This window comes from Lineus longissimus, chromosome 2, assembly GCF_910592395.1.
Source record: "Lineus longissimus chromosome 2, tnLinLong1.2, whole genome shotgun sequence".
Taxonomy (NCBI): Eukaryota; Metazoa; Nemertea; class Pilidiophora; order Heteronemertea; family Lineidae; genus Lineus; species Lineus longissimus.
In genome coordinates, this window is record NC_088309.1 from 3,527,190 (window position 1) to 3,552,106 (window position 24,917).

A 24,917-nucleotide genomic window follows, 5' to 3' on the forward strand; every position below is an offset into this window, starting at 1 on the left:
CCAATAGGGCTCCACACAGAGGGGGCTGTCTTGGTGCAGTTACAAAGTGTAAATATCAGCTCAGCAATCACCTTTTCAGATAAATGTTGACAAGTTGTCTGAAATTATCTTCAGTTCACACCATGGTAATGTGAAAAAGAAGTTATTTTACTACACTCAGTTATCAAAACATTGTAAACGCTGTTGTTACATGGTAGCTCTTCACTTCAAGAGCTAAGACATTTTCGCCATTTTACCAGTCGGGACTTAAAAGGAATTTTTAACTGCATTGTCAATATAAAGGCCATTAATGATTTTGTGCATCTTACTTATGTTACTCTTGTAATGCTGATCATCGTTATGGTATTGTATCTCTCTAATAGTTAGCATTGCTTGACCAACAGGTAACACACCACCTTATTAGTTACTGTGACTGTGACTGCCCTCTCAGAAATTATCCCAGAAAATGACTGCTGACAGCTTCAGGCAACTAAGTGTGTGTTTCCCAGTTTTACTGACTGGCAGCTTTCACCTTGCTGCAAGTAGCTTCCCTATGTGCAGAATGGCAGAAGTTCATCAAATAACCTCACAAGCAAGAATCCTGTGTTTGGTTCACGATTCACTCACTGTGTTGTGTCACTTTCTGTGAGAACTTGCTGTTATGCGATGAGCTGTTCGTTTGTGTTTGCATGCAAGGCAGAACTTTGATATGTAAGATATTTATGATTTGGAAGCCATGATGGCACCAAGAGGATTCTTATGTTGGATTCGAAAACATGAATGTCCATGACCTACACAAGTAATTGAATGAGGTTTTCAAGCCTAAATCTTTGAATTTCTGAGCTTCAAGACTAGTATTCCATAGAAAATACATCAGTGTGAAAATGATTTTGCAGATTTGTCCTAGTCCTCTTGATTGGGTAGTCACAGTTTTCTCCTTCAGTCTTCTACAATAAATGGTCAGTTTGTACATGCCACTGTAATGTTGAGTATCGAGTTTAATTCCCTGTGTATAGTTTCATTGTCATTTTGTATTTAATGACTTTCTCCAGAAGTTGTACTGTCAAGGTTCATTCATTTGACTTCTGTTGACCCATTTTGTTTTCTGCGTCGAAGAGCCAGAAACCAAATTCTATCTGAAGATGGAGAAGTAAGAAAGGCACCAATAAGATTTCATGAAAGAAGCACTGCGACCAAGCTAAGATTTAAAAATGTATCTAGTCATCTTTGGACCAGTTTTATTACTTGACAGTACAGCCTCTCTTCTCTCGATGTTGTTGTGATTTTCTCCAAGATGTTATACTGTACTTGGGCTTCTTTTGTTCTCTTATGCAGACCTTGGGCACTTTACATTTTGGCAGACAATACCAGGTATCTACAAACATATTTTGTATTTTAATCTTCAGTTTGACGTTTGGTTGCATTTATTTTTTTGTGAGACAGACACTAACCTTTCTGACCTCCTAAAATGATCTATTAGACAAAGTATGTCCGTAGAAGACGATCTTCTGACCACTGTTTTTAGTGATACCTGTACAAGTTTATATATCATCACACCCTTGTCTATTTCTTGAACTGTCTCCCATGACCGAATTGGAAGTTGTATAAAAACTTATCTATCACCGGTAGTGTAGAGTGATTTGTTAAATCCCATACTCATTCAAAATCCTAAACTGACTCAATGTGATAATACAAACTCAAAATGATCTGCTCGTTAAAAAGAGGCCTCATTTTGCTTTGCTTGGAATGCTTTTATTTGAAGTTAATCCTGATAAGTTGAAAAAATAAAGTTCAATAGTAGTAGAGCCCTGCAAACAACAGCATCAGTGGCTTTGCAGAATCATTTCAAAACTTGGTATGATTTTAAGTTGGAATCAGCCCTATTCCACTCATAGCATGTATGTCTGTAGGAATTGTACTGCAAGTTTGTTTAGTTCAGATAATCGTCAAATGTTTGCCCGTTCAGACAATAAATGGAGTAATAGGAAGCTGGAGCAAGTAGTTTCTGTAGGATATGAAGTTAATTCAGTTGATTTAATTGAACCGATAGCATCGCATAAAGAGAAGCATGTTTGGTGGCCTCAATGTCTGTCAGAATTAGTTTAGTTCTGAGCTGAGTTTTATATCCCTGCATCGTGTCCCCTTTCTCTCAAGTGTTAAGTGTTTTTGAGTGTGGTTTCTCTGAGAGTTTTGTAGAGCAAGTTCCTGTTGCGAAAAGTTTGATACCTAGCTATCATGAAGTAAATGCCTGAATCATATCAACAAGGTTCCTTAGTTATGAACGTCACAGTATAGATGGCTCTTTAGCATCATTCCTCTCAAAGGTTTTGAGCATACATGTAACCTGATTGTAGCTATAGATGGCAGTTGGGTTGGAAATGATATTGTCCTAAATTTGTTTGAACTATCTCGGTTACCTTATTCTGATGATGTTGTCTCACCATAATGTTTTGTCTGAATATTCAGGCTGCAGATCCAAATAGAAAGGTAAACTAGTCATTGTTTTAAATGTATTTTGCTGGACAAGTCCAGGCTGATAAGTTCAATTTCACCTTAGATTCACAAAAAAGCAGTTGAAAGATGTCACCTCAAATTCACACGATAGCTTCAAAATTGTCACCTTGAATTCACAAAAGGGTTGGAATGTGTCACCTTGAATTCACCGATGTATTCATGAAAATCTCTCCTTGATATTGATTTCACAAAAGCTGTTGGAATGTCACTCTGATTGTGAATCTTTGAGGTTTCGATGTTTCTGTGCATGATATCTTTTGTATAACAATAGGTGTCACTGAATATCTTTCACTCTGTATGAATATCACCTAGCATTGAAATCCAGTTATGTTGCAGTCCCTCTCGTATAGATTTGGTTAAACGAATTCATGTTCTAGGTTTCCGTGTTGATATTTTCTCTTGGATAGATGTACATGTATGTTCTTGTAATAGACATAGCCTGAGTTGTTGCTCTGCAGGTGATATCAAAATGCATTGGAGAATCAACAATTTTTTCCGCCTCATTTTTGCTCTGGATTCATTTCTTCGCAGGATTGGTTGTTGATTGGATCCTGGCTTAAGTAATTTGATTATTAATTAGTAAGAGTCCTGTAACCTTCCCGTCCTGCATTCCGATCAAAAATATTTCAGAAAATAAGTTTTCCAACTTGTATCTTTTCATAACAGGAAGGGGTAACTATATATTATTAATTTCAACTTAAATTTCTTGTAGACTTCCACAGTGTAACTTATGGTTTTGTTCCTCCTTATGCGGTCAATGTGTTATCATAACCTGATATCTTATTGTTTTTCTTTTCTATTTGTACAAACAAATTCTGATGGCGCTTTTCAGAAATTTATCATTTCTCTGCTTAGTGTCATTAAAGGAACTTATTTAAACAGCATTATTTCTTTAAACAAAACAAAATAACCCGATAAATGTTCGTTGAGTCAGTGATTTGAAGGTTTGTTCATCACTGTGAACATGTTACCCCTAGATATTGTACTGGTGTGTTTTCAATAACTTGGATGTCTGCGATTCGAGTTGGTCATTGACTAGGAGTTCATGTTGTCAGTATATATTGTAAGGGCATGCTAAATGTTCCATTGCCATCCTTCCTGTCTGGAAAATCTTCAATAAGTGGATACATCACTGTCGTGACGATAGCTATAATCTAAAGCTAAATTTAAACATGCTTTGATGTACATGAACAAAACATGGCCATTCTGCCATCTTCTAACAGGTCAAAACGTCTCCAGCCAAGAGGTCGCTGGAAAAAAGGCTCCAATGATAATATTATCATCTTTATAAAATAATTTCCCAAGTCATATTTTCCACTTTTGAGAAAAATGGATCAAAGTAACCAGATTGTATTATCTCTTATATGCTGTGTGCTTTTCAGGCTCCTGAAGGTGAATCCCAGCCCAGCACTGAAGTTGACTTGTTTGTGTCCACAGAGAAAATAATGGTGCTAAATACAGACCTTCAGGTGAGTAGTTAAGAGAAGTACAGAAAGCTATCCGCTGTTGAGACAAGATAAGAACTTTGCTTCAATAAGTTATCCATCTTTATGTTGAAAGATTCTATTGAGAGTTTGAGGGGCCTAAGTACCAACCTTTATGAAACCCCAGATTGATCAAAATGTTTGGTCTCCTTACAGGAAATCATGATGGACCATTCATTGCGTACAATATCGTACATAGCTGACATCGGTGATATCTGTGTCATCATGGCCCGGCGACGGATGATCACCAGTCCTGGCGATGATATGATGCGCCGAAAGAAACAGTCCAAAATTATCTGCCATGTGTTTGAGTCTGAGGAGGTAAGACTATTTCACATTTCTTCATGATGACCTAATTCTACCAGAGGTGAAAGAAAACTTGAGTTTTAAATGACTTCTCGCAATATACCGATATCCGATAAAGTAGAGTAGGATACTTGCTGAAGAGAAACTTCAGTGCAATTAAAAGGAGACAGATGGCAGCATCAACGTTTACTCAACTGTTCGCCGTGATCCTGACAAAGTAATGTGTTGTCTGAAGTCTTTCAGAATATGTTGGTGTCATTGCAGCAAATTTATATGTTTTCATCGGTCAGATATCATTGATAACTATTTCACTTTCATTATATGTTTTTTATTGGTCAGTGATATGCCTCAATTTTTTTACTATGAATAGCAAACTTTTGATATGACCAATTTCAAATATGTCTTGTTGCAACAAAATGTATGCATACAAATGTATGCATAACGTCTTTTTTAATTCAGTAATTTACCTGCTGTTTACCTAAAATAAGTCAGATATCATTTTAAAAAGTTAACATCATGTGGAGCAGTTTACTTTCAGCGTTAATGACGTGAAAGTGCTAAGGCGAGATAGCTTGTGTTTTAAGAAAGAAAGTTTGCTGACAGAAAAGATTCATTCCTTCACCTCCAAAACCCAGCTTGGACCTGAACAGTTCAGCCAGTATTGTCAAAAATTCGTATCCCACAAGACTGAAGTATTTCCTATGTCCTCCCTCGTTGTGCTTCAGGCCATGACAAAGGAGGCGTCTTCACCTCGTATGATCGATATTAGATTGTTTGAAGTCCCGCTGATGTGGTTTTACCCTATCACCTTCTCAGTCAGAGGTCTGGATGCAATTTAAGCACAATTCTGTTTGTCAGAAACAGCTGTAGCTACAGGCGTTGTCTGCTCAAACAGTCTAAAAGGTCTTTTTGTGCAGAAATGTGATATGATTTTTTAAGACTTAATGGAAAAGTCTCCTATTGGGCTTCTTTTTACATTGTGATAGCATGTTTCATAGTCGTTTCTGCAACTATCACATCAAACAACTATTCTGACTTTGGTCAAAGTCTGTCAAGTCACCCCTTACTCCTGAATGGTATGATAATTTCTTGACCGTGAGACTCTCAGAAACCTATCACGTCAAACTGCTATCACATCAAACAGCTATTCTGACTTTGGTCAAAGTCTGTTAAGTTACCCCTTACTCCTGGATGGTATGATAATTTCTTGACCGTGAGACTCTCAGAAACCTATCACGTCAAACTGCTATCACATCAAACAACTATTCTGACTTTGGTCAAAGTCTGTTAAGTTACCCCTTACTCCTGGATGATATGATAATTTCTTGACCGTGAGACTCTCAGAAACCTATCACGTCAAACTGCTATCACATCAAACAGCTATTCTGACTTTGGTCAAAGTCTGTTAAGTTACCCCTTACTCCTGGATGGTATGATAATTTCTTGACTGTGAGACTCTCAGAAACCTATCACGTCAAACTGCTATCACATCAAACAGCTATTCTGACTTTGGTCAAAGTCTGTTAAGTTACCCCTTACTCCTGGATGGTATGATAATTTCTTGACCGTGAGACTCTTAGAAACCTATCCAACAGCCAGCATCCCAGACTACATCCCATTTGGGCCAGACATAGACATATCAAGTGTAAGATATGAGAAAGGCAGTATCTGATAAATATATTTCACCAGTTTCTAGCCAGTCTTCAGGTATCCCGTCAGCATAAGCACCTCCATAATGATTCCCCATCAATCTTAGGGGGCTATTTTTTCCTGTGGCAGGCAGAGTGTCATAGTTCACGAATACGGGCCGTATCACCCGCCAGCGGCTACACCATGCGCCAGGTGATTGAGCACATATTAATCACCTCTGACCATTTCCACGATTATCTAACGGTTGCAGTATGTCTTGTCAGGCTTGGTGAAAATGCTTTTTTGTTTGATTTTGTGTATTCTGAAAAGGCGTTGATGTTCTTTGAAATTTGCCAGTAAAGGCTAACTTTAAACTGCAAAACAACAAGAACTTGTTCAATTTAGAACTAGAAATAGAGAATGTTAATAGCCCCTGATTATGAAATCTGTTTTGAGGAAATAGTGTGGGGTTCCCGTGTCTAATTAGATGAAGCTATTCTTCAGTGATCAAAGAAAGCGAAAATTTTAGTTTAAAGCGAAGCGAACAATTTGTGCCAAAATGGATTTCTTTGATCTTCCCCCAGTTACACTTTACTTTGATGTCTTCGCTCCCTGAGGTGAATAGCACATAAAAATATTTCTAAATGTGATTTTAGGCACATGAAAGGCATAGTGGGTAGAATATACTCTCCTAATATGGAAGAAAGCTGCTGGCTGTATAGTAACTTATCTCAAATAAATACATATTAGGCAGGGCTTCTTTTCTCTTCTGTCAACTCTGACAATTGACATCGCAAAGACAAATGGATGTTGCAAAGATTGCATATAAGTCTTTAATAACTACTGTCAAAATCTTTCCTCTCGCCAAAGTTAAGGTGCATTAGAGATAATACAAACCAATAAAAAGTAAGTTCTCCAAGAAGGAATCATCGTGCAATCATTCATGATCAGAAGCCACTCAGAAATGCCTAGTATCTCCATCATAGCAGTATCCTTCTTCTCACACTCAAAAGTCCATTAGTAATATTAAAGATGTAACACTTGTAGCAGGAATGAACAACACAAAAATCCTCTCACTCTGAAAGCATCGGATATGTAACATGAAACTGACTAAATTAACACAGAATACAAAGGAAGTTGTGCTCTTTTTACGTTCCCGATCACGTTTCACACATCAAGGATCAGTTGTTACGAATTCTCTCTCTTGCGAATTGCACGAAGTGTTGCTCATGTTTTAAAGCTTGATCAACTATTGCTTTTGTCTCATGTTTCAGTCATCTTCTTTCATGCAGATCTTTTGTGACAAACTTGGATTTCTTTAGGTGGCATACTGATACCTTGATGTACAACATCATATGTCTATTAATGGAGAATACCTGATGCCGAGTTAAGTTCTCAGAATCAAATGATGGTGTATTTGAAATACATGCTTAGCTTTTAGAGTGACAAGCACGGGATTTGCTGCTTACTCTAAGAGATGTGTGGTTTTTACCTTATGTAAATGTTATCACAGACTGCAGGAGTAGGATATTATTTGAGACAAAGAGCATGACAATTGTACTCGCATACCATCAGCACGAGAAACAAGAAACCCAGAAATGTAAGGACAAGATCCAACATGCTTGATCTTGTTTCACTTCCACAGGAAATGTAAGGACAAGATCCAACATGCTTGATCTAGTTTCATTTCCACAGGAAATGTAAGGACAAGATCCAATATGCTTGATCTAGTTTCACTTCCACAGGAAATGTAAGGACAAGATCCAACATGCTTGATCTAGTTTCATTTCCACAGGAAATGTAAGGACAAGATCCAACATGCTTGATCTTGTTTCACTTCCACAGGAAATGTAAGGACAAGATCCAACATGCTTGATCTAGTTTCATTTCCACAGGAAATGTAAGGACAAGATCCAACATGCTTGATCTTGTTTCACTTCCACAGGAAATGTAAGGACAAGATCCAACATGCTTGATCTAGTTTCATTTCCACAGGAAATGTAAGGACAAGATCCAACATGCTTGATCTAGTTTCATTTCCACAGGAAATGTAAGGACAAGATCCAACATGCTTGATCTAGTTTCACTTCCACAGGAAATGTAGGGACAAGATCCAACATGCTTGATCTTGTTTCACTTCCTCAAGAAATGTAGGGTAAAGGTCCAACATGCTTGATCTTGTTTCACTTCCTCAAGAAATGTAGGGACAAGATCCAACATGCTTGATCTTGTTTCACTTCCACAGGAAATGTTAGGACAAGATCCAACATGCTTGATCTAGTTTCATTTCCACAGGAAATGTAAGGACAAGATCCAACATGCTTGAGCTCGTTTCACTTCCTCCGTTTGGAAGTTTACCGCCTTTCACCTCCTTGACATGAACTCTTCGATGTAGTTTAGAGTCAATAGCAAGTTTCCATAACGTTAATATTGAAGAACATCCAAAGCTAAGAGCTTCACCAATATTGATGTTGCCTCTTTGCCTCTTATAAGACCTCTTGACTGTTTCAAATTGGTTTAGCAGTCCTGTTATTAAATGGTAAATTCTGGACAAGCTCCACATGACTTGGCCAAGCCCCAAGTATCCCCATTAACGTGTGAGCACTGGGTACATGTGAACATGTCAGCACTCAAGTTGAGGTTCTGAAAAGTTCTTCCCTTTGTCTGCTGACCTATCTGAGTGCATATACTGTGGTACACTTGGCCAGTTGATAGTACTTCCCATTAGAACAAGCTAGAGTCCAATGCTCAATCAACTCTCAGTGCACAGTTTTCATCGATCAAAAAATGTCCTCTGCAGTGGACAGCATATCATTTTCCAATATCTCCAGCTAGACATTTTTTGGGAGAGGTGATTGATTTGGATCCCATCACTGCTTTGCTCATTCTGCCAAACTCTAGTTCACCTCTTTGCATCTTTTCAAAGACTTGTTCTCAGAAACAACTTTTTTTCATCAAACCAATATCATTGTGGGCAAGCTTCTTTGTCAGAGAATGAAAAATGATGATAGATACATTATTTTAGAAATCTTGCTCTGTTGTTACCAGTTTTTCAGATTGATTAATGTAACATGCTGGTAACATCTAAGATCTTTGTTGTCAAAAAGCATGATCTTTCATTAAAAACTATCAATCAGAGGTATAAATGGATCACTGTCTTGCTTTTACTGGTTTTGTCAATAATGCTTCTGCTTGTTTTGTCAGTAATGTTTTTTGCATCCATTATCCTGGAGCAGATTGGAAATTTGAATAGCATCGAGAATACTATATCTTTCTGAAATGAGTTTTAGTTGTTCTGCCTTGTTTTTTGCCAATCAGTAAATCTATTTTGTTCCTTTGTTATCTTTCGCTGATTACTTTTGCCGCTGCCTCGAAACAGATAAGATCTCTTATTAAATGAAAACTTTTCTGTGTTTAGAGTGTCTGGCTTCAGTAGCATAAACTAAGTACATCGTTCTGTGACTACCAGGAGGGGCTGCCATTTTGGATCCAAATGCAAGGCCCAGAAATAAGATAATTTCAAAATGCCACTGCTTATCACACCAGTTCTTCTACTCCATTGAAATACTAAAAAAATTAGCGCAAGCAATTTACCTTTTGGTTTGAAATGAGAAGTGATAAAATGCCCGAAGGAACACAATCGGGAGAATAAAGTTGCACAATTTCATGCTCATTTTCTCCTATACCTTGCCAGCTGCTCCAGTGTAATCCAATATCTGATTGTCAACATAATCCCAGGGGCAATTTCCTTTCGAATAATTGCTGGAGATTGCGTGAAATAGATCAAGTGATGGCTTGTTTTCTGCTATATGTTGTTGAAGAAGAGTATAGCTCGGAGATTTGAATGGGCTAATCTTGTCCATGTAAAAGTGTAAGATGAAGTTCAGAGGTTAATAACAAGCAAAGTTTAGAATTCAATGTTCTTCAGATTTTAACTGTACGCTTCAAGACTTCTTCAGGAAATGCCTTAATCATTGTTGGTCGTTGATGTTGCTGATGTCATCCGTATTTCCAAAGAGATATCTATTGTTCAAGATCTGGTCAAAATTATCATCATCATCATCATCATCATCATCATCATCATCATCATCATCATCACCAGCATCATCAGGGACGAGACTCAGGCCATTGCCATCATTCTAAGAACAACTTCTGATCCATAAATTTGCTTGAAAAGATGGAGTCTATACTTCTCTGAAGAAGTTGTCTCCTGCAAGTGAGACATAAAGGGCTTGTGGGGTAAATTTGGCCAACTGAGAGGATTTTCATGTTAGCTACTGAGTTTCTGTTGGTGGCCAACTCCACTATTCCAGCAAACCTTTTTTTGCTCATCTGACATAAAACTAATCAACAAGTGGGTGTTGGGCTAACAATGAGGCTATCACTATAAATCTATTCGCTAGAGTCTTGATGGTGCCTTCGTGCCAAGCACCAGTTCTCTTCATCCTTCAATGCCGGAAGAAAGTAACTCATCTCTGGTAAAGCTTTCAAGTAGCCTCTGTACTGTGATGTTAAAGCAATATTTATCATCAAGCCGATACCAGTTATATGTGGGTATTGGCCATAGCAATCAACTGATATGTTCCTGTTTATGGTCACCGGTATTCGTGCCAAACATTTCCCTCGAAATGAAAATTTGTCACGTTTTATTGAGTTGTTCCACTTAATCCTTTCAAGTGCACACCTCAGCATCATTGAGCAGAGTGAGAGCTTTGAGTGGTTATATTGATAGCCAGTTGATCGCCAAAGTGGTGTATTCATTGAAAGTTGTAAGACTTGGTGTTTAGACATACACCTAAATGGTTTCGTGGGCTCATCATGTATTTGAACTGCTTTTGCTTCCCACTAGATAATATCAGGTAGTGACCATCAATTATGTCATGAAACTCCTCCCCCCCCCCAGTGCCCTGTCAAAAGTCAATAATGACCTTGTCAAATGTCAAAATGACCTTCATAACAATACTGGAGCCAAGTGTATTCGTTTTCACTTCGTCAGCAATACGAAGACCAACATTTATGTGGTCATCAAATTCATGGCCAGACCACTTTCCACATGCACCTCCAGCACACTTTTATTTTTCCACTCCTTAATGTGTTGATCAATCTCTCCAGACATGGCTCATCATAACGGAAAAGTAGAGAAGTGATGGAGACATCATACATCCAATTTATCTCAATCTAGGAGGTGTGGGAGGTTATGCGGGTCGTGACCAAGAGGATGTATCACTTGCTGTGTAAACATACTGAAGAAATATTTGAATGAAGGTGAAAGTAGGAAGGTTGTCAATACGTCGGACCATTATGGCCATGGTCTCGCAACCTCCGTGGATTATCACCCTGGGATGGCTTCAGAAAAAATCACAGACCAGCTTTAGGGAAAATTTGTTGTCCTGAGGATGAATCACTCTATTTGGATCAAGATGAAGCAAATACCAGTGGCAATGCTGGCATTCAGGCAGATTTTGTAAAGAAAAGCAAAAAAATTCATGTCGATCTTTTTATGGCTTTTGGTAAATTTGTTGGTGGCATGTCTTGTCTTTAGCTGCGCTTGGTCAAATCCAGCATCTTACTGTGAAGAAATTTGATTATGTTTGTGATTGTGACACATCTCGTATATTGATGTACCAGAACACATGTTCCTTTTATCATATCTCTTGGTATATGTGTTATTTGATTGAAGTAGCTGTGATAAAAGGCAAAGGAAAGGTCACACCTTCCTCAGATATCAAATACTTTCGCAATCAATATAAGATGTCTGAGCATGCAAGGGGCAAAAAGAACTGACAGAAAGAAATCTTCTCTGTGGATTTATTGTGGAGATGTTTCTTGATATCTGAAGTGGAGCAGTTCTTTTCACAGATATGAGGATTTAGTGAGCTGAAAGTAAATAGCATGTTTGATATGAAGGTGTCTGTCTATCTATTTTGTGGCTTACTGGCCTGCTGTTCAGAGCTGAGGTTGACAGCAGTTTGCCAGCCACGCAAACACCAGGAAGAATTGTGTTAGTTATGCAGATATTATCAATTACTCTGGGGTGTTGCCTTAAGGGTGCTTGTTTTGGCACATTAGAGATTTCTCATGTGACATATTTGGACAAATTTCCTGATTCTATTGCACATGTTGCCGCTGGCACCACTAATTTGCCAGATTGTGTCCAATCAAACAGGTCTGTCATATTAGTAGTGATTCGTTGACAAGCTTGGAAGCTGATGAGATGTTAACCCTGTATGATGGAGGGGGGGATACCAATCCCAGAGATTATGTTTTTCTTGTTGAGAAGTATCGCATTCAAAGATGCAAGTGCACTTCATCGGTACAACAATTTCTAATCCCTGTCCTCTTTCTTCCTACACCAATATAAACCTAATCCTTGTTATTCTTGAATGCCATTAACAAGCTTGGTGAAATGTACCATTATGGTTGTTGTGTGTACATTAACTCAAGTAGGATAGCTGTTTCTTGAGAACAGCTTCTAAGTCCTTCACTCCCGAGAGCTATGCTGACATTGACAACTTTGGTTCAACTGCAGCCAACCTTTCTTAGCAAGTGGTTTCTATAGATGGAATTTGTTGACAATTTTCTTCTGAAGTGCTGATTCTAAGCAACCTTTCCTGCCAGCTGTACCAAAATGGAATGTTAGATAAAGGTTCCTTGTCCAAGCAGCATTTGCAGGTTGATATTGATGTAGGTTTCTGACTGGGTGTAAGGCTGGTTGTCTTGTACAGTGCTTAAAAAAGAGAAAAATTATGTTGGTGTGGAACTTCTATCAGACATTGTTTCATTGATTATGAAATCCATAACTATTTTCTGGGTTGCCATGTGTACTAATTGACTCGTTTAATGGAAAAGCCTTGGTTTTCTTGTTGATGTACACGACAGTACATCCATTTAGTGGGCTTGGTTTTCTGATTCTGAACATCAGGGATAGAAAGATGCACAGCCCTGGTTATATGTACACCTTTGCATTTCCTAACTTGCCAAGCAACGGCTCTCATCACTTTCCCCAAATAAGTCACTGGTCAGATAGCAAATAATTCTTGTGAAGTTCAAGAAATGACTTAATGAACCATCGAGTGGCTTATCACCTTGGCCATGTCAGGACACATGTCTGGTGGGCTTCTAAATCTAACTGATGGCTTTCTCAAACAAGACATTGCCTAGCAACAACTACACAGTCACAGGATGCTAGGTAGAGGGGGGAGGGGTGGGAATGATCAATACAATGGCAGTTCGGATTGGAATGAAATTTAATTTTAGAAATGACAAAGGTTTTCATAGAACATAAATCTTGTTGTAAAAATAATGTCACACTTCGAGCTCTAATGGAAATGCAATCATTGCAGAAAATATAACGTTGGTTTTCAATCTTCTGCATCCTGAGATTCAGGGTTTCTTCACTCCGGTGTAATATACGGTCCTAGAATCAATTGCTTGCAACTATCTGAATGGGCGCTTTGATCCTGTCTGCTACAATGCATCTAGAGGGTACCCCTTTTACTCAAGGGGTTTTAAATATTGAGAGGCGTGTGTATTGAAAACCCTTGGTAGTGAATCATCAAAGTAATAGTCCTTATTAAATGATATGATGATTAAAATTGAATGTGAGTACTTGTAAGAGATTCTGCCTCATATGATACAAACCTAAATGAGATTTCAATAATTAGCTCAGCTTCCTGCCCATGTAATAGCATTGTCTAAGTAAAATCTTATTGTACTCAAGCCTGTTATCAGTAAATTACATTTGAGACAATTTCTCTCAGTGTATTCAATTAGGCTTGTAAGTATAGAGGAGCGTTGAATTGTCGATAGGGGTACCAGAAAAGTAAGCACAATCACCGGTAGTATTTTTGGCAGTTTTTGTCTTGCTAGATACAAATTTCAATAGACTTTCTCTTCAAACACTGAAGGATGAGTTCTAATTAGATCCATTCCGCACCGAACATCTTCAAGGACTAATTTCAAATGTCTAAGAGCACTGGGTCGAATATCTCAATTTGAAGTGTTCGGCAGTATCTATATTCATTTCTACCGCATCTCATCTTTCTACCAGTTTGAAACGGTTTCAGAGAAATGTAAAGAAAAGTAGTTGTTCAATGTTGCTTATGTGAGGTGTTGAAAATGGATCTGTATCTTGTGAGTATAGGATGTTTTTAGCTCCGCTGACGAAAGTCAGCGGAGCTGGTAAAATAACTATTTATAATGGTGTCTGTCCTTCCATCCGTCAACATGGTGGATGTTTTGTAACCGTAAGACCTAGGCACTTCAAATCTAGCCATGAGGAAGAACAGCCAAGGAAATGCCCCTTACAGAAGATGGACCTGTATCTTGTGAGTATAGAATGTCTTATTCATTCATGTTTCAGACATATACAACTACTGACTCATCGATCAGTTCTTCACCCATCTCGTGGGTCTCTGTTCACCCGTATCATGGGTCTCTGTTCACCCATCTCATGGGTCTCTCTCTGTTCACCCATCTCATGGGTCTCTCTCTGTTCACCCATATCATGGGTCTCTGTTCACCTACATAATGGGTCTCTGTTCACCCGTATCATGGATCTCTGTTCACCCGTATCATGGGTCTCTGTTCACCCGTATCATGGGTCTCTGTTCACCCGTATCATGGGTCTCTGTTCACCCGTATCATGGGTCTCTGTTCACCCGTATCATTGGTCTCTGTTCTCCCGTATCATTGGTCTCTGTTCACCTGTATCATGGGTCTCTGTTCACTTACATAATGGGTCTCTGTTGACCCGTATCATGGGTCTCTGTTCACCTGTCTCATGGGTCTCTGTTCACCTGTGGTATTCCGTTTCAAAGCCTGACACGTTATCTACTAGAACCACTGCCCACATTGTCCTCATACCCATATTGAAATGGCCAGAAAGATTTAGTGGCAATCATAGTCAGGAAATATGGCTGTTCAGAGAGGAAATGACTGATATTCTCATGATTGCATATCAGCATTATTTACGTCTCTTTCGTTTATGTGCAGTATTTGGCCGAAATATCATCGGTGATTTCTCGGTCTATTTGACTTCAAACGTTTAGAAATGCTATTACTTACAAAGGTGCATATGGCACATTCTGGTCATCTTATTCATCCTATTCATCAATTCATTGTACCAGTGCCAAGTTCTCTGGAGCAGCATTTCTCAAACCAGTAAATCTTTGAATGGTGTGACATACCACCATTTCAAACACTTATCAGATTGATTGGGTCATTTCTTCAAGATAGCTTCCATACACTTTGGTCCAGACATATCGATTTTAGTTTTGAGCAAAACTTATTCACCTTTTGCACTGTTATGGTGTGATGTGTTATTAAAAATTAAACAAAAGGCTAAGATTCCTTTTAAGGGGTTGCGATGCTTGGAGGCATTCACAATACAACGCATGCTTTGACCTCTCAGGTTAGACAGCATCAGGCCATGGTTGATTTTTCTGTGGTTACACCTTCTAATTGGATAAAAGATATTCCCTTTCTTGGAGTGGACATTTCCTTTTTTTATGTTGAAAAAGCATCGATCATTCGCAGAACCAGAACCATTTTCCATATTTTCAGAAAAATCCATATTCTCTAGTATCAAATGTTCATGTCAGGTTAATGTTCTTATAACCACTTGTTATCGGTAGGTGATGCCTTCCAATAATCTTGTTTGAAAAAGTGGAAATATCGAGGTTTTTGAAAGTGGCAGCTCTTTTGATACTTTCTTTTCAGTATAGACTGGACGCTGATTGTCTTGAAAGGTGTCTTGGAAGCTCGCAAATTGGAAAATGATTTAGATTTAGAAGATTGAAAGTTCTGCATTTTATCATACTTATAAGGATATATGATGAGAAAATCTCGAGATCATTTCATGCCCCATTCCATCATCGCTTCTTGTTCCTTCCACGTAAAACGTTCAGTTGCGTTATCTTTTAAGCAAATCTGAAACCCTCAATTTTCTTCCTCGCTTTTTCCAAGCCACACTTAGTGTGTCCCAGGGGTAAATGACATTATATATCCAGTTGGCTTGTCATTTCTAATAACCGGTAACTAGAGAAAGTGATAAAACGCTAGCTTTTCCACCTGAGGTGTTTCTGTCTAATACGGTATTTATTGCCTCTGCGCTTGCTCTTGCTCAGGATACATGAAGGCCAAAAGTTAGAACTCGACTTTTACGATGATGCTGGCTGGTTACATCAATTTGTAGAAGATAGTGACCAGATGTTGAAATGATTATCTGAGGATCTGCGGTGGTGTAGTGACACAGGTCTCTGACTAGCGGTCATGATGTCTCTGGTTCGTTCCCCACTGTTGGTGTGACACTCAAGGCTGGTCTGTTTGTTTGCCTTACACTGGAATGCCTTACTCCACCCAGGTGAATAAATAGATCCTTCCTTTGGTACAGAGTCTGTGGTGTACTGTTCTTGCCTGACAGGTAGTGATAATCAATTTACAAATATACATCATGTCTCCCAATTACTAATGATAGCCCTTTGGTCATGTCGTAGAAACGTCCACCAAGGTTGACAAACCTTACATGATTGGCAAAATTATTTGGCTCTAACCAATCCTTGCCTGACACCCCCCAGTGGTTGCTGAGTGCTAATTGAGAAGGAATAGATCACCTTTGCTGGGGACTAATGATAAGAAGGGAAGAGATGGCAGTGAGGTTGGTAATGGTAATTGCTCAAGGATGGCACCCTGGTGATTGTTACTTTCTCGTCAAAGGTTATTGGCTGACTGTGGTGAAACTTTGTAGGTGGTAGCTCTTATTGGCGAGAATGAGCTTTGAAACGCGACTAGTCATTTAATGATGAATTTTCACAGTTGGTTGCAGCTGGCAAACGTTTCCAAACTCTGGCAAGAGAGAGTTTATTGGTCATTTTATAGCCAAACAGCCCACAGAAATAATCAAAAACCTGAGGTGGTTTCGAAATGTCAGAATACATTCCTTTCTTCAGTGTTTTCTCTACTAACTGTACCGTGGCACAGATCTTTGTAAAAGACTTACTAGATTCATTAATGTCAAGTCCAGATGCTGCCATTCTGGGGGAAGTTTCGTGAAAAGCAATGCCTTGATGCAGTCTTTCAGCTTGCTTAGATGCTGGCTGTTGGGCTGTGACAAATTGTATGTGTCTTTCTTTCTTTAACTTACGTAAAAATGCTTATATTGTCAATTCTACTTGAAACCCAATAGCAATCTAATGCAAGGGGTTACAGATGACCACCCTCTTACTCAGACCAATTCATTTCCAACACTTCTTGCCACAATATCTTCTTGCACCATCCAATGGACCATTCCTAACCCCTGTAACTAGACTCACATCAATATATTGCCGTAATCCTTGGTTAGCTGAAGATGCCATTACCATAAAACTAAAAATGAAAACTAACACATATAGATACGCAATACTGCTGTATGTAAAGATATATCTCGTGTCTCATAATGGGGTTGTAGATCTTGATAGAATAGGTCTCCACGGACTCAACTAACCATTTCAGCCACGATTTGGTTTTAGGTACAGAACAAGATTGTACTTCTTGTTGACCATTCTAAATTGTGTATTGGACTTCTTCTCAGTTCTTCAGGATGTTGTTCATCAGGGCGCGATTGTTCAAAAGTGCAAAAGTCATGTTATTCCTATAAAAAACATACCATTGAACTTATATTGGAGTGTAGGATGGAGCATGGCGTCTGACGGATTGTCCGAGGTCAGGCAGGTCATTCAGCTGCTTATGATTCTTTGGAATCCCTCCATACCATCAACACACCAGGTACCCTTGCTCCTTATTGCCCTCCTGAGGAGCCTAATGGCTATAGTGCCCCTCTGTGTCATTGCTGAGGCCATTCCCCTGCTAGAAACCTTTGCCGTGAAAGCAATAACCGACTGGAATATCAATGTTTACTTCAGGCAACTGGAGGTGTTGCTATGTGATGTCTGGTAAAATGCCAGCCTATTTGCAAATTTTCCCTTATGACTTGAATACCTATGACCCCTGGCAAATTGCTTTAGAAAGCTGTTTGTGGAAAGCCATGCATGCTGTGTTCTTTTTTACATCTAATAGAAAGTTGCCATCTCATAAGGGTAGAGTACTGAACTATTGGTATAGTGGACTGTTGGGGCTAGCACTGTTTGGTTGACATTTTAGAAGCTTTTGAAAAATAACTCTGTTTAAAAACTTTTGATAATGGTCATGTCAAAGGTCCATGTCTGGGCTAAGAAGCCAAAATTGATGACAAAATGCTGTCTGTCTGATAAAGTCAGCTAATGTTAGTGTAATGTTTGCATTTTAAAGAAGGTTAGACTTTCTATTCCTAGATTGTGACACATTGAGTATTACCTAATATGTCCTAGTGAGACAAACATGGAGCAATCCACGATATTGAGATATCACACCTTGACTGAACCAAGTAATACCAATATCACCAGTTTTGGGCATGCTATAGGCAGTCATCAACAGTGTTGAGATATCTCAGCTCACTCTTGTTGCCAGCAATCACCTTTGTTCCCTAATACCTCACGATTACATGTCCCATACCTCGTGATTACGTGTCCTAGGACCTGACAAACTAATCTGGCTGTAGCACCAATGTCCAAAAGCAATCAAGCTAATACAATCAATCCATGGAGCTAGCCTTAAGTGAGCCTTGGGGACGTGTTTGTTGCAGGTCGATTAATAGGGATTTCCTCTTGGCTTATAACCCTCTCAAACAGGAACCAGCTCTCATACTACTTTTCTACTTTTCACGTTGTCTTGGATCATATTAGATTGTCATGATACAGTCATCAGTTTCATGGAAACTGTTGCTTTGTTGAGCTTATTAGAAATTAGTACCAAATCAGAAATTCTGTGATGACAAAAGTTGTACTTTGTTTAAAAAAAGTTGGTTTGAGGATGATACATTTGTACTTCAAACTGTCATCAAGCATTTGTGTATTATTGTCTGGTTCTCTGCTGGGAGCACTGGATAGGGTATGCGCTCAGCCAAAGATGTTTTGATGTGGGGAGAATACAATTTGGAATAGTAATATTTCCCTAAACCTAAGTGATTACCTGGTACACATCTACATGTACTCCATCTAAATCATTTCTCATAACTTTGGGTATTGACAAAGCGTCGACTCTCTACACTTTGTATCGGCTGTTCTGACTGTATTCATCCCTTCAGACTGCGTCAAACGAGTCTGCCGACGTTGGCATGGACTGTTTCTGACCGCACATCAAACCGATATTGATTCCATTAGGCTTTCACATGGATGCCACCAGTTGATTCAGCTGATGAGCCCAAGGATCATATGGATTCCTCTATTGATTCAGAGAGACAGAGAAGGTCGGTGAGGTGATTGTGACAAGCGCTGACTTGGGAGGTGGAAGATTTGCCTCCAGATATACCAAGAAGAAAGGGTCATTTGAAGTCACAGCAGATGCGGACCCTAAAAGTACCGGTAGATTATTTATGCTATAACATTACATTGCCATCAAGAACGCGACTTCCTTAGTAGTCTTGGTGAGATGTCCTGCTTCCTGTCTGGACGTTTGGTCGAATATATAAGCTTAAGAGCTCTGCGTAATTTCCTGGGTTTATTGATGTCTTAGAGCGGGTCACAGAGCTGTATACAGATCAGATAGGCTGACATTTCCTTGGATAGATCTGGAAGAGTTGTGGTGGACTTAGTTGTGGACTTCGAGGTGACAGGCTGGAATATGCACCAGTCTTCAACTATGTTATCTCGCCACCTCTTCTTAACAGCATAATTCTGGCAGAGACCAAAGGTACCATACACGGAAATATGTTTCAGAATCTAAATTGTCGTGAAAACTGGGAAACACCTTTGTACTCTGCGAAAGAAGGACTTCCAAATATCACTTTGGTTAATGTTGCGGCGGCAACTCTCTGCCCCCTGCTTGGGTTATAGCAAAATGCACCCTCAGAGGAAAAACTAATTAACTGTTGACCGCAGGTGACGTTCATGTTTCTGACCATTATTAAGCTATCTGAACCCTTGTTGCTTCCGTTACTACTCGAGTTTCCTGCTTAGGTGGTAACAAGATGCCAAGTGCCCTAGAAAAGCTCATTCAAATGTCAGGAGCAGCTGGGCTGAGGAGTCGTGTCTTATACAGGTCCAGGGCAAAACATGGGATGGAAGCTTTGACATTTGAGGACTGAACATCTGCTTTCCAACAGCAGTCCTAATGGACCTGGGGATTAGGGTCTTTAACCCCCTCAACAGTTTATTACTTGCTTAAAAAGTATCTTAATATCATTTGCCTATAAACTACTGATGTTATATGAGTTCGACATTAATTAGCTCTATATACCTAGTTTGAGTCAAAATGTCTCTACATCCATAATAAAATCAAATTACTTTTTAAGGACCTGACATTTCTCGATATGACAAATCTTGTTTCAAATGAAGCTCATCCTAATCCAGCTGTGGTACTTATCTAATGGTGAATCCATTAGGAAGATGACATCCCTTGGTCACACATGTATCTACCGTTGACTCGAAATATTAAAAGAGAGGTAGAGTGAAGTTGGAAAGCCATTAGGAAATTAACTGTTTGTTGATAAAGGCCTCAAGTAGTTGAATCGTGTTACAGTTGCAAGACTGAGGCTTTTAGCTTAAGTTGATCATCTCATGTCTTCGTTGATGTCTTATGTTGGCTGAAGCCTCTTTGCCATGCTACTTATGAAGAAGAATGTCACCGGTACTCATTGATTTGAACTTCTAAAGATGGTTGTCATTAACTTCTAAAGATGGTTGTCATTAACTTCTAAAGAAGGTGGTCATAACCGTAGCGATCATCATTATTCCAAGGATGTTTTCCTCTCCACCACTCAAAGTTGCTTCATGACCTGACAGGCGATTAGAACACCCATAGCTGTCACTCAGAGATGGGATAAATCTCATCTAAGCAGTGATAAGTGAGGAGATAATCTGGATTAAACATGTCCCCATAGTCCATAGAAGATCTCCTCGCTGCCGTAAGTAAGCCTGCATCCGTGAGTCGTGGCATTGAATAAGAAGAGATTGTTCATCTGTTAAAGAAAGGTGCTGAGTCGTATCATGCATAAAAGAAGAATGTCTTCTTTAATCTTTGCTTGTGGGCAATGGTGTGCATAAGGTTTCCAGTCATGGGTTATGGTGATGTGAGTTTGATATTCTGATGCACCTATGGTGGATTTCCATCTGTCTTGGCAAAAAGGGACTTCCATGCAGAAGACATGATAATCAATCATGTCTCTAATTTTTCTAATGGCACTTATTTTCCATCGACAGCATATTTGGTAAGAAATGAGGAACATGAAGTCTTCGAAGGTTGCCCTAAAGGGATTCGTCTCTATTCCCATCTATCTTGTAGGATGACACACCTCAGTTGGAGGTCACACCATTGAACAAATTTTCATATACAAATCGTCCATAGGGTAGCAGACTTTTGATAAATCGGTGTAGATGATGCACTGAGGCATGTACCTTTTCAAGGCATGTGCAAGCATCGTAGCGACAACGAAAGCTGCTGATGACATCTCAAAAACGAGCTAACAGAGCCAGCAAATGATGTTACAATGACGCATTGGATCTCGCGAGAGGTGATTGGTTTTGTTGTGGTCATTTCACCATGTTTGTTACTTTGTATTAAAACCAAGCTTCTCTTGAGCGCTGAAAAGGAACATGAGTGACTGCACCCCCTAGCGGATTCGATCAGCCACTGCCTTGTTGTGTCAGTAGGGTAGCAAATGTGTTTGTCACTGTGGTTACTACGACACCATCACCATAATCACCATTGATATAAATTTCAATTATGGCCAGCTTACCTGAAAGAGAGTGAAATTTGATGACAATTTATCACGGTCATCAATCATCATTCCCTGGTATTGAATTGGCAGATATTCTCCAGGGTGTACGCTGATCAGTTTACATGTAGTGTATATGTTTTTATACAGGTTCTGGTGTTGTGGTGTTCGAGGACCACACCTACATAATCAGGGTTAATTTAGTCCAAGAGATAGTTAAATATGCAGACTTGGACTTTGCCCCATCCCATATAGCATCTAAAATTGCTGCATGTGCATCCTGAGATTTATATCTTGGGGTGCCAGAAACCTTTCTGGTTGGAACAGTGAATAAAAAGATATGAAGATAAATAATCCACAAACAAACTATCAATGTCCGTCATCATTTCAAATTGTCAGGTTTGAATCAAAAGTATTCTATACAATCAAAACATGTTAAGCTGTTATTGTTTCTTGTCACCAAGTACCTGTATTTGAACAGCTGACACGCCTATTCTGTTATTAAAATGATCATCAGCTTCATCAGAAATGCCACCATTGTAGGTTTATCACTGCCTCATCAACCATCCAACCATCATTACTTTGAACAGGTGACATCTATAAATAACAAAATAACACGAAACAGCAAATTTTTTTCACGGTTATACGTAGCACGCCAAGATCTGATCAGCGTATAGATAGAATGAGAATATATTGCAATTGGCAATACCGTATCCAAGGTGGAATGAAAACGCCAGTAATATTTCTAGCACATGATCAATACTGCGTTCGGAGCAAAAACGCCCGCTTGGCAGTTTTCTATGAGTCACACCGCATACCAGCAGCATACACAACGCTGATAGTTTGCTTGCTGGTGAGACTATCGCTGTTGACGTTGCTGTTTTGGCAGTGGTGATTGGTGGATTTAATTGAGTGCGAAAGATTGGAAAGATTGATGGCACGGAGAGTTTGTGCAAAGATTCATGAGTGGGAGTCGGAGTTAGAAGAATGTAGGATTCAAGACGGAGACCTGTGGATTAGGCTGGTATAGACAGGTTTAGTCACCGACGCTTGGTAAATCCGTCAGCTACGACCATGTGCTCTCAGTAGCTTGGGTACATATAAAATGTGAAAGCAATGATGCCGTTTGCATTCTGATTCTTGCAAAGGAGGAGTTGTTGACTGTGGGAGTATTCATAAATTCACATCCGTGAAACCTTTCTGAAAATTTCTGTGCTGTGGAATATTGTGGATTTATTTTGTGACATGGCACTCGGGATGTCAGGTAGTTCAACCAAATAATGCTTTGATGTAAAATTTCCATTAGATTAATGAGGAACTAATCCCACATGTATTGGTAATCTAGCAAGAAGATAGTTCACTACGTGTAGCTAGTTTATGGTAGACGTGGGTCCTTAGGGCTAGATTATAAGCATCGGTTTAGGTTTTGCTCATTCTCAGATCTTGAATCTCATCATCTCTGCCAGTCGAGGACTGTTTCTGGATCCATTGCAGAATCAGTAACTCCAAAACTATTGCAGAACTAATAGCTTCCAATTCTACTATAGCTGCATAGGTCAGCCAAGAATCTTCGATTTTGTAGAACGATTATATTCCGATACACTTTCATACTGTCAGTCATGTCAGTGCATTCATCTTGTGCATCCGTGTGCAATAAGTGCTATTCATATTGCACCTTACGGGAGTAGGATTATTCCAACTCAGTGCAACTAAATCATTCGATCACATTCTGTGATTGCATTACTTAAGTTGTCATATTAATTTCCCATGCTAATTGACGGGGATATAGTTGAAATTCTATAAATATGAAAGAAGAGGTTGTAAATTTCATCATATCATTGAATTACATCATGAAGGAACAGTTGATTTGTTGAGGGATTTATGTGATTTCTCTACAGTGGTTTTTGACGGATATGTGTCAGGTTGCACTGGCCTGCTTACTCATAGTTCAAGTAGCAAGTAGGCAAGTAGATTCTTGTCAAAGGTCATCTTACCAAATCTATCATCATTTCTCTTAAAGTAACCAGTGCGTTAAAGTTCAATCAATATTTTGAAGTAGAAACAAAAGTTCCAGGTCATCAGCGCTCGGGTCCTCCTGGTCACATTATATTCCACCTGCGGTTACTGGTCTTCAGAAGTTCCAGGTCGGCTTACCAATCAATATATTTCTAAAAATGACTGAAGTGACATTCCGGTCCATTACCATGTCAGAAACCCATTTACTCGTCCTCTCAAGCCCAAACATTTCAAACTTAGTTTTGGAATTAGTCAGGATTTTTCAAGTAACTTGCAAATTGATGAAAGTTAAAAAGATTATGATGTTCTTGAACATCACTGACTTTTTGTTGCCTGGTGAACTTGGGAAGAAGCTGCGGTACATGTTGTTCTCAAATAGGTTTGAGATTTTCATGACCATGGAAATATGGTAGAGGGAAATTCCTTTAATAATTCATAAGAAAAATACCAATATTACTCAAACATTCTTTAATACTGCACCTAGGGACGAATTTGTTGCCATATTGGCATGACATCCAAATGATATGGCCAGAACATGTCAGCTGGAGAAAATGGCCTTGCCCTGTGGATTGCTTCTCGGTCCAACTTGTCACCCTCTTGGTTGTTAATCACAGTAACTCTCATAAATCGAGCAACAGGGATGGCTGGTGTTCTTAGCGCTTTGATGGCCGGGTCCCTTGGGCATGTGTCTCGCCAAGTTGGATTGAGATGACGTCACATTCTAGCCATTTCTCATTGCGGCATCCTGATTGGATATTCTTCTTGCATTTTATCATCGTGACTTGATATTTTCATGAGAGGTGGTACAATCATTTATCAAAAAAAACTGTTGCTAACATATTCTAGTTTAATTGCTAGCTTACAAATGAATGTGGTGTTTGGATCAACAAAGTGATCAGAATTAATGAAGATTTATATTTTTAAGGATATATGGATAATTGATCCAGTTAACAACATCCTTAGCAAAATCAAAAACCCACGAATTTACACCAGTACCATGTTGTGATTCATGATTTATCACGCTTGCTCTATCGAGATGCTAATGCTCGTCTTAATAGGGGATATCCTAGCGTGAAGAGGCTCAATAGGGCATGACCTGCTGAATACATCTCTGATTTAATGCGGCTTTCACCAGTTAAAAATATCTGATAATTGTTCGGCTCGAAAGCAGTCAGGCGATGGGCTCCCTCATCAATCTGGAA

General features: G+C 39.1%; 1 protein-coding gene across 12 annotated transcripts in view; it reads left to right on the plus strand.

Annotated features, from left to right (window-relative positions):
* The window catches only part of LOC135502055 (uncharacterized), a 125,935-nt gene that overhangs the window by 72,378 nt on the left and 28,640 nt on the right, over window positions 1-24,917 (plus strand). For 10 of the 12 annotated variants that reach the window (XM_064794579.1, XM_064794598.1, XM_064794542.1 and 7 more), the window contains 3 exons: window positions 1,315-1,350; window positions 3,876-3,962; window positions 4,134-4,298. In XM_064794579.1, the coding sequence (XP_064650649.1) occupies window positions 1,315-1,350; window positions 3,876-3,962; window positions 4,134-4,298 (288 nt within the window). The remainder of the gene's footprint in view (window positions 1-1,314; window positions 1,351-3,875; window positions 3,963-4,133; window positions 4,299-24,917) is intronic. The other 2 variants (XM_064794627.1, XM_064794588.1) reach the window with 1 other exon arrangement.